At 51.5% G+C, this 12595-nt stretch overlaps 2 protein-coding genes across 3 annotated transcripts in view; both read left to right on the plus strand.

The window, feature by feature from the left end:
• The window catches only part of CADM3 (cell adhesion molecule 3), a 29397-nt gene extending 22736 nt beyond the window's left edge, over positions 1 to 6661 (plus strand). For both annotated transcript variants that reach the window (XM_058539543.1, XM_058539544.1), the window contains 4 exons: positions 1898 to 1988; positions 2428 to 2597; positions 5279 to 5404; positions 6368 to 6661. In XM_058539543.1, the coding sequence (XP_058395526.1) occupies positions 1898 to 1988; positions 2428 to 2597; positions 5279 to 5404; positions 6368 to 6486 (506 nt within the window). In that variant the 3' untranslated portion in view covers positions 6487 to 6661. The remainder of the gene's footprint in view (positions 1 to 1897; positions 1989 to 2427; positions 2598 to 5278; positions 5405 to 6367) is intronic.
• A 2767-nt stretch (positions 6662 to 9428) lies between these two features.
• Positions 9429 to 11960, plus strand: ACKR1 (atypical chemokine receptor 1 (Duffy blood group)). Its single transcript, XM_058537715.1, has 2 exons — positions 9429 to 10504; positions 10950 to 11960. Exons 1-2 carry the CDS (start codon positions 10484 to 10486, stop codon positions 11952 to 11954), a joined length of 1026 nt encoding a protein of 341 aa, XP_058393698.1. The 5' UTR covers positions 9429 to 10483; the 3' UTR covers positions 11955 to 11960.
• Positions 11961 to 12595: the final 635 nt, after the last annotated feature.

Below are 12595 nucleotides of genomic sequence, written 5' to 3' on the forward strand. Positions count from 1 at the left end.
AGATTGTAAATTGTAGTCGTAACTGTAGCAAATCAGAAGTCAGAAGATGCAGGTTCTAGTCTGCCCTCCACCACTTGTTAGCTGTGTGTTGTTAAGAAAATTACTTTATCCCACTGACCTTGATTATTTGCTAAATGAGAAGATGAACATGGGGATCACTAAGGCTTCTTCCGGGTCTAACATACTGCGATTTCAAAAAAAAATAGGTGGTAGGAAAACACAACCTCTCTGGCGTCATTATTCCCAGATCCTTCTCTACAGTACTCCCCTATCTGCCCTAGCCCTATGATTTTTCTTGAGATTCTAACCTGAAATGGCCACTGTCATGATCACTACTCCTAACTTTTCCAAGGATCCTCGTCCCTCTATGGAATCTGCCTTGAGTACGGACAGGAAACTTCCCTCCTCACCTGAGGAAATTTGGAAATTTTCAAAAAGAATTTTTTGGAGTGGAGAAACCAAGGGAAAAAGAAAATAAAGTACAAAGGTAGAAGATAATGAGTGATAAAATAATGCATTTCTTGTCCTAACTTATCTACAGGCTGGCGTTCTTCTAAAATAACTAAAACACTTAATCTCTTTCTTACGGAAGATCCAGGCCTGACCTCAGTGCTATTTAAATCAATTGCTAGACACATCGCAGAAACTTAAACGTGAGGTAGGTTTGGGGTGGCTTCACTTTCCGTTTAGCAGACTCTCCATCTGGAAGCAGACAACCTGAATTCCAGCTCAAGTGCCGCTGCTTACGGACTATGTTAACTTTCACCAAAGCATTTCGTCTCTTAGTGGCTCCTGCTTACTTCACTGAATTTTTGTGAGGATAAATGAAACAATATGTATGAAAGAACTTTGTAAGCTTCAAAGTTCTATATTGCTATAAGGTGTTTCTCTGATTATTAGTTACGAGTGTGAGGCCCTGGCCTGGGCTCCTTCCCCTGGGCCCGGTCCCTGGCCAGAGCTAAAGAAGGCACTCCCATCTGAGTCTCAAAGACTTCTCTGTTAGGTACCAGACCATCTGGCAATTACTCTCCAGGGCCCTTTTGGCCCAACTGTGATCGGCAGTCAGTCAACAAATGCTATTCTCCAGGCACCGTGCTAGAGGTTTTTATGGCTGTGGGGCCCCAGAACACCCATTCTCTCACCTGGCCTGATTCTCTTTGTCCTGTTTGATTTGACTGAAACATGTTCATTAACTGGTTGTTAAGGTTGGCTCTATCCTTAGGGGAAGCTTGGCCTCTTTATCTGTTGTTCTAAACCAGCATCTGGTTGTATTGTTCTACCCGGCCATCTGGACCCAGCCTCCTAAGCAGCCCTTTGGCGTCAGTGGCAGATGCCATTCTTCCTTCGCAGGGCCCATCTATATTGTGTCAGTGCCTTTTTGCAGCCAAAATATGGCCCCCATCTCTTGCTGTTTCAAAGCTCTCACTTCATTTTTGGTCTGACCACCAAAGCATTGCAATCAAGCATTGCTTCCAGTTTACACTCCCTTGCAGAGCAGAGAGGATTGAGAGGTTGTGAGCTCATAAATGGTCAAGTTCAAGTTTATCCGTTCTGTCAAAAATATGTATTAAGTCCCATTTATGTGCTAGGCAGTGTGCTAGGCACAGAGGAACCAGTGACCCCCTTCTCAGCTCTCTAAGACATCCTTTGGGTCTCCACCAAGGACAGAACTTCTGGAATCCTCCCTCCACGAGGTTGCAGAACAAGTCCATCACACATTCAGTGGCAATAGCGATCTTTGCTCACGAAGGTGGGGACGAAGGTCTTGTTCACAGCCTCTTGGGCTTCTGAGGCATTCAGGGGTAGAAGCTGTAGTGCGTAGCTGGCTGGTTTTGGGATTGAGACGATCTCCTAAACAGTGTGAGAGTTTTCATTGATGCCATTTCCTTCTCCACAGACACACCGACAGCGGAGATTAGGCCAGACCCTCCGAAACCCCGCGAGGGCCAGAAGCTGTTGCTACACTGTGAGGGTCGTGGCAATCCCGTGTAAGAAGATCCATTTCCCGGTCTCTGATAACCCCTCCATACTCTCAGACTGTGATCTTCACCTAGAGTCTTCCCATCTCCTTTTCTACTGTCCGAGCCTCTCATTTTCCCTGACGCTGTCTAACAACTTCGATCCTCTGATGGTTTCTCCGCAAAGCAATGGAAGTGGGGAGGTGCCACTCTCTGGCTGGGCACCTGAGGTTCCCATAAGGAACCAAGTTACAGTAAGATACAAGTTAGGAAATCTCCCTCGTCCGCAGATCGATCCCCAAGAGAGCACCCTCCCCCTATCTCTGAGCAGCTCAGTGTTTCTGGCCCCTATAACTTCTCGAGCCTTCATCAAACATTCTTTGACTTCCCTACTCCCAGTTATTTTTGTCTCCCTTTAACTCCCTGACCTACTCTCTCCTGAACACTTCTGATTTCTCTGCCTCCACAGCCCCCAGCAGTACCTATGGGAGAAGGAGGGCAGTGTGCCACCCCTAAAGATGACCCAGGAGAGTGCCCTGATCTTTCCCTTCCTCAACAAGAGTGACAGCGGCACCTATGGCTGCACAGCCACCAGCAACATGGGCAGCTACAAGGCCTACTACATTCTCAATGTGCATGGTGAGCCCTCCTCTGTCCTCCTCCAGCATCCCCCTGCTCCCCTTCTCTGTCCATCTTATACCCTCGCCTTTCTATCTCCTAAGAGCATCCCAGACTGTACCTGAGAGTGAACTAATGAGACAGCAGCCCGCCATTGGAGGGCCTGAGGACTTAGGCTCTAGGTGCACTCTGGAATGTGTAATAAGGAAAAATCAAGAGAATGGTGGGTTCTCATCTGCCTGTGTCTAGCAGTGGTGACCCAAGTGACACCATCTTCCAACCTCTGCACTCACCTGGAAACAAGAATAATAGCTCTGTGTGCAGAGCCCAGAGCCTCTCAAGTGTGGCTGTAGAGGCATTTCCCTTTGCAACTGGCTCTTCTCAGAGTTACTTCTCCTGTGACTACTATGGCTTGCATGCTACTGCTATCATCTCCTTTTCTGCAGACCTTGGACACACTATACTGGATCCAGGCAGAAAATAGAGATACACTTGTACTATGCTGACAGTCAGAATCATTTCTCAGATGCCATATCTTCTAGAGGGTGATGTTCCTTCTCTGAAGTTCTTCCCAAAGCTGTGACCACAAAACCCGGCTTCAGGATAAGTGACAGGCTGGCACAGAGGCCCCTTTATGGAGAGTTGGCAGGAGATATTTTGAAGACCCCAACAGCAGTGGGGTCCTGCCTGAAAGTCGTATAAGCCTTTCCTCAGAATAGGAAAATGCATTGTCAGGGGAACATAAGAGGCTCTCTTACTTGAAAAGTCCATTAAAGCAGGGAGGGGATAGCAGTCAGGCCTCTCAGGGATAAGAGACCTGAGATCTTAGAACCAGAGTGTCTGGATGGGCTGATTCCAACTCCAAGGGCAGACCTCAGCATGTGGGAGCTGCCTCAGCACAACAAACAAAGCTATTGTAGGATGCCAGGAGCCAGGACAATGCACTGAAGTCCCGTGTCTGGCCCCAGATCTCTCCAGACCAACTCTGATGATGACTGGCAGTGAGAGAAAGGTCTTGTGCCCTTGTGGGTGGTCTCTTCCTGATCCCCCCTGTCCTGTGCTAGAAAGCCAAGTCCTGTTTGACTGCATCTGCTTCCAGTGCTGACACCTGGTGGTAGAATGAGTTATTGCATCTTCTTCCAGAAATATCCTCAGCAGTACTGACCCCCACCAGCCTGGAATGAAATTAAGTGGAGTTCTACCTAGAGATAGGAACCTGTAACTGATGACCCCAGAGGTCATTTTGGCTATGGAAACCTCTGCTTTTCTAAGGAATTTCCATTTCCATAGCCTCTGGAATAATTATCCAGGATTGGTTTTTAATGTAGACTGTGTCTCACATACTCCATGGGAGAAAGATAGTGGGGTAGACTCACTCTGCTTCCTCCAACTTACACCATCGCACCCACCCCATCATATCATGGAGCCGCCGGCCCCATCCTCTCCCTCCATCCAAAGCAGAGCATAAAAACCAGAGCATAAGTGTTTTCTTTTCAAATAAGGTATAGACAGGCAAGGAACTAATAAAGCTGGCCTAGTCAAGCCTGAGGAGACATAAGGTAGGAAAGACAAGATGTATAAGGAGTCAATGAGGCATCAAGACTCAAGCTGAGTCTGTGGAAAAACAGTAGCTCTCCCATGGGTGGGAGAGTCGTATCTGCGGCTAGTGTAATTTTGGAGACATCAGAACTGTGTCCTGGGCTGGTGCACTGTCTCCTCAGATATTTGGGACTCTGCCTATGGCTGGTGCCATCCTTGGCATGCATCGCCCAGTCTGCTAGGGGTATCTATCCTCTGTAGATGCTACTGTGGAGGACAGATTCTCTGTATCTCATGGCAGAGACATCAGCCATCATGGGAGGAAGGAGTTCAATCTTTGTTGTTCCCACAAACCTTTTGAGGAAGTGAAGATGGAGTCCCAGACCTCCCTGATGACACATGCTAGAGGATTGGGGTTTTGCTGGGACTCTAAACTCCCTGCCAAGACGGAACACTGTTCCTTATACAGGGGTCACAGCCTCTCATCTTTCAGAAGGTGCTGTCAAAGTGCCTAATTCTTCGCTCGATCGATTTTTCACTGCTCCTTCTCTATCTGATCTCAGGTAGATAGACGTTTGAAGCTTAGACATTAAAGCCGTGATCTTTGACCGAGGTCAAGCTTCAATGCCGTTAACTCACCTTAAAGGGTTGAGTGTGAGCAGATTTATCTATTTTTTCATGAATACATCAGTTTTTTTTGTTTTTGATTTTTTTGGTGAGGAAGATCGGCCCTGAGCCAGCATCTGCCAATCCTCCTCTTTTTGCTGAGGAAGAGTGGCCCTGGGCTAACACCCATGCCCATCTTCCTCCACTTTATATGGAACGCTGCCACAGCATGGCTTGACAAGCAGCGTGTCAGTGCGCACCCAGGATCCAAACCGGCAAACCTCGGGCCGCCGCAGCGGAACGCACACACTTAACTGCTTGCACCACCACGGCTGGCCCCTACATCAACTTTTTTTAAATAATTGCTGTGTTCCAGACACTTTACAAGAAACTAGTGTACAAAATAAGGCATAACTATTTTGCCGAATGATGCCATTCCATTCTCCTGATGTTAGTCCATGTTCTCTGCTGTGTAAGATTACCCATGGCCAGGTCAGAAATGCTGTAAGATCAGGGTTCCTCCCAGATCTAACTGTACATTCCCCATTCCCCTCCAGACCCCAGTCCGGTACCCTCATCCTCCAGCACCTACCACGCCATCATTGGCGGGATCGTGGCTTTCATCGTCTTCCTGCTGCTCATCCTACTCATCTTCCTCGGCCACTACTTGATCCGGCACAAAGGTCAGAGGCGTAAGGAAAGCATCAGGAGAACTTGGGAGTGGGTAGGGAGATCAATCAGGGGCAGGCAGGAAGGAGCCGGCTGCAGGAAGGGCCTCCAGAGACTCAGTCGGCCCCTTGGTGCGTTTGCGGAAGAAAGAATGCAGACAACCCTGTGATAACTGAGCACCACAAGCCCCGCAGTGGAGCCTGATCACTGGTGATCATCTAAGTAAAAGCAAACCTTCCCACTCAGTCAGCTGCTGCTCCCAGGCTGCTCTGCCTCCAGGGTGTAACTGCCCAAACTCTGCTTCTCGCCCCCATTTCTTCCTGCACTTTCTTCCTTTCTGTTTAGCCGCATTTTCCTTGTCCTTTGATCTCCTCATCCACCCCTTGTCCCCACACCATCTCTTTTCTTTTCTCTCCTCTCCCATATCCATGCCATCTCTCTACCCTCTCCTCACATTGCTGCCTCTCAGACTCTCCCCTCTGTTATTACTTCTAGCCAGCAGCCAGACCCCATGGACCCATCAAATGCTAGCCAGATCTTCATTTGCTCATGCATCTCTCATGAAGCTGACATAGCGGTTTCCCTATCACCGCCTTACATGCACACATGCACACACACACACACATACATACATAAATACACATACACGTACATGTACATATACACGTAAGCAATACAGATACATGCATGCATACATACACACATACATACCCATACACACACACCATTTTTTTGGCCTGTATTATAGATGAGATTCTGGTTAAAGGCAAGATTCATTAACTCATGGGGGTGTGGTCAGGTGAGGGATGTTGGCAGCAAGACGCAAATTAGGTCAGGAGGGGAGGAAGAAGGCTCAAGGCAGGAGAAAAATTGCAGGAACAAGATGTGGGTGGGTGGGGTGGGTAAGAAAGTGGGCAAAGGAGGCTTCAGAGGATTGGAAACTGCTCCTGAAAGAAGCAGCCTCTATCTCTCCCCAGGAACCTACCTGACGCACGAGGCGAAAGGCTCTGATGACGCCCCAGACGCAGACACGGCCATCATCAATGCAGAAGGCGGGCAGTCGGGTGGGGACGACAAGAAGGAATATTTCATCTAGGGGTGCCCACTCACCTCCTGCGCCCCCCAAGGGCCCCATGGGGACTGCTGGGGCCATCACCAACCCGGACTTGTACAGAGCGACCCCAGGGCCGCCCCTCCTGCTTGCTCCCCAGCCCCCCCACCCCCTGTACAGAATGTCTGCTTTGGGTGCGGTTTTGTACTCGGTTTGGAATGGGGAGGGAGGAGGGCGGGGGGGAGGGAGGGTTGCCCTCAGCCCTTTCCGTGGCTTCTCTACGTTTGGGTTACTATTATTTTTGTAACAATCCCAAATCAAATCTGTCTCCAGGCTGGAGGGGCAGGGGCACGGGGGTGAGAAAAGCAAAAAACCTGGAGTGTTGGGAGGAGGATGAAGGTGGAGGGGTGAAGACAGGAAAGGAGCAGGGCTGGTTTGGTAGGGGGCCCCTCACCAGCCCTCCATTCTCTACAACAGAGGGCTCCCCAACTTCTCCAGGAATGGGGAGGTTGTGAGCAGGCGCTGGAGGTGGCTTTTCCTCTGCTAGTCACACACCTCAAGCTATGGACAGAGAAGCGAGTGCCACCCTGACACCTCTGTTCCACACAATGGGAAAGGAGTGAATGGGGGTCCTCTAGGAGATGTGACCTGCAGATGGCGTGCACCACGCAGGGCCCCGGGGCTGCAACATGGGGAGGACACGGGTCCCTGCAGGGAGGGGTAGATTTGGAGAGGAAGGATGGCAGAGATGGCCCCGTGTACCCCCTGCCCCACCCCAATGAGTGAAGCCAGGCCGTTTTCCAGGAACCGCCCTTGGGGGATAGCAGAGCAAGGCTGCCCCTCCTTGCTCCAGCAGCTGTGGGAGAGGCGCTGCTCAGGGGAGCCTGAACTGCAATTGCTTCCCCCTGCCGAGGGGCCGCTCACTCTCGCCCAAGCCTTGGACTGTTGCACGACAACCTCTCCTCCTATGGCATTGCTCAGCAACTACCCCTCCTCGTCTTGTGCCCTCCTGTGCCCCTTCCTGTTCCCTAAGCCTTAGTCCTTCCTCCCTCCCTCAGCAGCCAGGCAGTCATAACAACAAAAATACTAAAAGGAGCTTCACTGCACTGAGCTGTTTCCTGCCCAAACGAAGGGAATAATGTGAACTCCGTGAGCATGTGGATGTGTGTGTCTGTCTGTGTGTCTGTGTGTCTGTGTGGCTATGTGTGTGTGAGTGAGAGACAGAGAGGGGGTCCTGGGCAGGTGGGTGGGCTGTGGGACACGTAAAGAAGGGCTTTGGGAGCGGAGGATTCCTGGTCAGGCTTTGCACCTCACCTGGGATCTTGCTCCATCCTGGTATTTTCCATGCCCCCCCCCCAATACCCATCTGTCGTGGAGAAAACAGTCCCAGGATGTGTTTTTGTTCAGTTGTCCATCTTGTCTCTCCCTAAAACACAGAGCATTCAACCCCTGCCTCCATTTCCCTTCTCGGAGCCATGGAGTCAGTGCCACAGCCTTTGCTATGCACCCCTCAGGCCTCTCCCTGGCACTCACCCTGGAATGACCACTGTCACTTCTTTTTCCCATAGTCTGTACCGAGTGCTTTGAGAACTGGGGGTGAAACCTCCAGTCTCCTTCCCATCTCCACTCCTCTTTTGATTTTCTGTCTTCCTTCATGGCCAAGCTGGTTTCCGTGGAGATGAGGTTGCTCACCCTCCCTGTCCCAGCCGGCCGCCCCGCCTCAGACCCAGATGCCCCTTGGCACCGCTCTCCCCTTCCTCCAGCATGTCCTCCCTGCTCTGACAACCCAGGGGCGTGCAAAATGGGGGCAGCTGCATCCAGCAGGTCTGCCCACCCCTTCAGTTCAGGTAATACCGTTTTTAATCTTCCAGCCCATGGTTAGGGCCCTGGGCACCACAGGCAGCCCCTCATCTAAGCCAGGGCCCCCTCCTCTTATAACAGCAAGGCAGCCTAGGGCCTCAGGCCTGTCAGCTCCATCTCCCAGCACCCGCTTTTGGGAAAATGACTTTTCCTCTTTGAGCTGAACCACTCTGTCCATATTACACAGAAGCCATATTTGTATGGGGGGCGGGGGGAGAGGGGCTGTTGTGCTGTGTGTGTCTGTCTGTGGGGGAGGGAAGGGAGCAGGGAGGGGATCGTGTATCTTTATAATCTTTCTAACTCTCCTGTGCTAATCTCAGAGGGGCCACCCTCAATATATCTGGATTATCCGTGTCGCTCGGCTGCCTCCTTCTTGCCGCTCTTGCTCCTGTTGGGATGTGTGTGTGTAAGGGCTGCTCTGCTGGTCTCCCCTGTGCCTGGTACCTCCAGGGGCGATGTGTGCCTTGCCATGCCGCTCTCCCAAGGGCATCTCTGTATGGAAACAATACAGTTCTCAAAGGGAGAGAAGTGTGTTCACCCCCTTTGGCTGGGTCCTTGCTTTCCAGAGTGTTTGGGGGTGGGGGTACATCTTATTACTCCCCACTGCCCTCTGTCAGGCAGTGCCGGAGAGGGTGCAGATGAAGCTGGAGACACAGCCAACACCACTCCAGGACAGCTTCACAGGACCCTCCCCAAAGTCACTTTCTAACCCCCTTCATGTTGAACTTGACACTGGAGCTAGTATCCTGGAAAAAAAAGCAGACAGTCTCTGTAAGGTACCCATCCTTTTGCATCTTTGCTTCCTGCTCTACCTCCAGGTGCCCCTGTGTGATGGGAAAGAGCTACTTGGCAGAATTGGAGTTAAAACATCCCATGCTTTCTTGGAGAAATGAAACAGTGTCACCTAAGCAGCCATCTCTATCTCATCATTCTGACTTGGACACTCCATGACTCACTCCTCCCAATGTCCAGGCTGTCGCCCCAACAGAGGAAACAAGATGCAGGGGTGGGGATGAAACAGGAGAGATCATGCGAAAGCAGTGGGGGTGGGTGGGGTGGAGAAGGGGCTACTGAAGAGCAGAGGTGTTGGCTTAGGGGGATCTGCCTGCAAGGTAGAAGCCCCTTCTCTCTGCAGGATAGAGAGAAATAGAAGCTCTCCCCCTCATACGAAACTTTACATATTGCTAACATGCCAGGCCAATGTAGCAGTTCTGGAGCCTTTATGTCCCCCAACAGAAATATGAATAAGGATTACTCCATAGACAACAGTCCCATTTTAAAATATGCTGTCGCATTGTCCCTGAGAGCCTGCTTTAATTTGTCAGACCATGTGTTCTGCTTGGTATGGAAGCTGCGTTCACTGTGCCCATAGGTGGCTAGACAAATGCCCAATTGCTCCCTGAAGGAGCTTCATTACGCAGCCTTGACAGCGGCCCCCCAACCCTCCCTCCTCTCACACTGAAACACCCCGAACTGGAGCTAGCAGGACACACACCCAGACACCTGCCTAATACCTAGCCCTCAGATATGTGCACACGATACACAACACAGCCACACACACAGATAGATAAGTCCATTCGTATGCACAGACCGACACACAAAAAGCCCCGCCCACACACACACGACTCAGGTTGTCATTATCACTTGGATCCAACCACGAGCACGGCTGACACACCATCCCACAAACACATCACTTTTGAACCATCTTTCCTTGGATCAAGTTCAAGGTAATGGAGGAACAGCAGCAAGAGTCATCAGCTGCCCGTTCCCTTCACTTTCCTAGCATGCCTCTTATCTCTGTTTCACACTTCACCCCTGGCCCCCTCTTCCTTCCTTGTGCTTGAAGAATCCCTTCTTGCTGGGAAATCCTCTGGTTTCTCAGACTCCTTTTCCATCTTCGGGAAAATACCCACTTTCTAGTCCCCACCTTCTTCCTTTTTCGAGTGCAGGTCCCCACCAGAGGAATCCAAACAAAACAGGAAGCCTGCCAGTGACCCCTGTGGGCCTGAGGCTTGGGCAGGCAGTGGGCGTGGGGTAGAGGCTTCCTGAATGGTCCCACCGCCTGCCCTTGGCCCTGCCCAGAATTGTTGGCCTTCATTAGTCCACAGCACTTATCTTGGAACCACAGCGACTGACAGAACGGTCCCTGCCCTTCTCTGCCTGCCCTGCGCCCAGCAGTGCCATGGGGAACTGTGTGCACCCGGTGAGTCTGGGACAGAGCCCACAGCCCCAACATTTTAGCTCCTCGGTCTGCCCCTCGGGTTTTTAGACACCTTTCCTTCTCTCCTCGTCTCTCATCCCTTCCCTTGTTTTTCCTTTCTCTCCCTCTTATCCCAGTCTCCGAGGTCCCCCATTATTTTCCTCCTCATTTGCCTTTTAGTCAGTTCCATCCATATCCTTGTCACCTCCCTGGACCTTCCCTGCTCTCCAGTCCTGTCCACTACCCCACTACCCCTGCACTTGCTTCTCCATGGTTCTTTCTTCCTCCACAGGCCCCTGAGTCTCCCTGCATTGTCCTTTCCACCATCCCCACTGCATCCAACTCCTCCAGCTCCCGCTTTCCCTCTGTCCTTCTCCCCCGCTGCTTGCCCTCAGTTCCCGGGAGACTCTTCAATGGGGTAACTAGATGCTCTGATTGCCCCTCTCAGGGTGTCCAGCTGGTGCCTGATGAGAACTTTAGTATGTCGGACTTGGGAGACGAGTTATGGAGTGAGTTTAATGAGTCGTATGATATGGACTATAACAGCACCGACATGGAAGCAGCAGCCCCCTGCCACTCCTGTAACCTGCTCGACGACTCCTCGCTGCCCTTCTTCATCCTCGCCAGCGTCCTGGGCATCCTAGCCAGTGCAGCTGTCCTCTTCGCGCTTCTCAGACCTCTCTTCTGCTGGCAGCTCCGCCCTGACCGGCCTATCCTGGTACAGCTGGCTGTGGGCAGTGCCCTCTTCAGCCTCGTGGTGCCCATTGTGGCACCAGGGCTAACAGGGGTCTACAGCATCCACCTGTGCCACCTGGCCCACTTGGTCTGGTATGGCTCAGCCTTTGCCCTGGCTCTGCTGATCGCGTGCCGTGCCTGTCTGGGCCCCAAACTGAGTGCAGGCCAAGTCCCAGGCCTCACCCTGGGGCTCACTGTGGGTGTCTGGGGAGTGTCTGTCCTATTGGGGCTGCCTGTCCTAGACCGTGAACTTCCCCAAGGACTCTGCACTCTGACATTCAGCAGGGGCCAGGGGGTTTTGCTGGCCATACACACTGCAGCCTGTTTTGCCATCTTCTTCTTGTTGCCACTGGGTTTGTTGGGAACTAAGGGGCTGAAGAAGGCATTGGGCAGGGGACCATGTCCCTGGGTTGATGTCCTGTGGGTCTGGTTCATTTTCTGGTGGCCCCATGGGCTATTTCTGGGATTAGACTTCCTGGTGAGGTCCAAGTCCTTGAAACTGTCAACATGTCTGGCCCAGCAGGCCATGGACCTGCTGCTGCAACTGACAGATGCCCTGGCAATATTGCACTGTGTGGCCACACCCCTGCTCCTAGCCCTGTTCTGCTACCAGGCCACTCGCACTGCCTCACCCTCCCTACCTCTCTCGGCAAGACAGTCTTCTCATCCGGACAACCTTAGAGACAAATCCTTGCTCTCCTCCTGCCTGTCAACCTGAATTAAAGTCTACACTACTTTTATGAAGCTGGTGGTTTCTTATTTTGTCTAGGGATGTAGAAGAGAGGAAGGGGAATAGAGAGAGAGGTTTCACACCAGACTTTCCTGCCCGCGTCTGTTTCTCTAGCTGGCCTGGGGAGAATGTGAATGACCTACAAACATCCTCAGGGCACACAGATGTTCTCTTGAGGTGTGAGATTACTGCCATCTCAAGGGAGAAAAGAAAGAGGACCAGAGTGTGAGGGGAGCAGCAAAGCCTAAAAAACTAGAAGAGATGGCTTAGCAGGTAGAGAAGACGAGAATCTGCTACAGAGAGCAAATGAAATACGAATAGAAACTGGAGAGAGAAAAACAGAGAAGAGTGAAGATGAGCACAGAGCATGACTCCCCCTCCGTGTCGGGCCTGTCCAGCCTTCTTCTCTGCCTTCTATCTCCCTGACACCTGTTGGGTCTGTTTAGAGATCAGGAGGGTAGTGGGGAAGGTGGAGAGAAGCATCCCGGGAGAACTTACTTAGTCCAGGGAACATACCAAGATAATTCTAAAAGCCACTTCCTAGGAGTCATCTCTCCAAGGTTTATTGCTGAGCATGACCCTAATCCCTGTGTGTGTGTGTGTGTGTGTGTGTGTGCGCGCGCGCGTGC

This window comes from Diceros bicornis, chromosome 4 (assembly GCF_020826845.1).
Source record: "Diceros bicornis minor isolate mBicDic1 chromosome 4, mDicBic1.mat.cur, whole genome shotgun sequence".
In the NCBI taxonomy this organism is placed as follows: domain Eukaryota; kingdom Metazoa; phylum Chordata; class Mammalia; order Perissodactyla; family Rhinocerotidae; genus Diceros; species Diceros bicornis.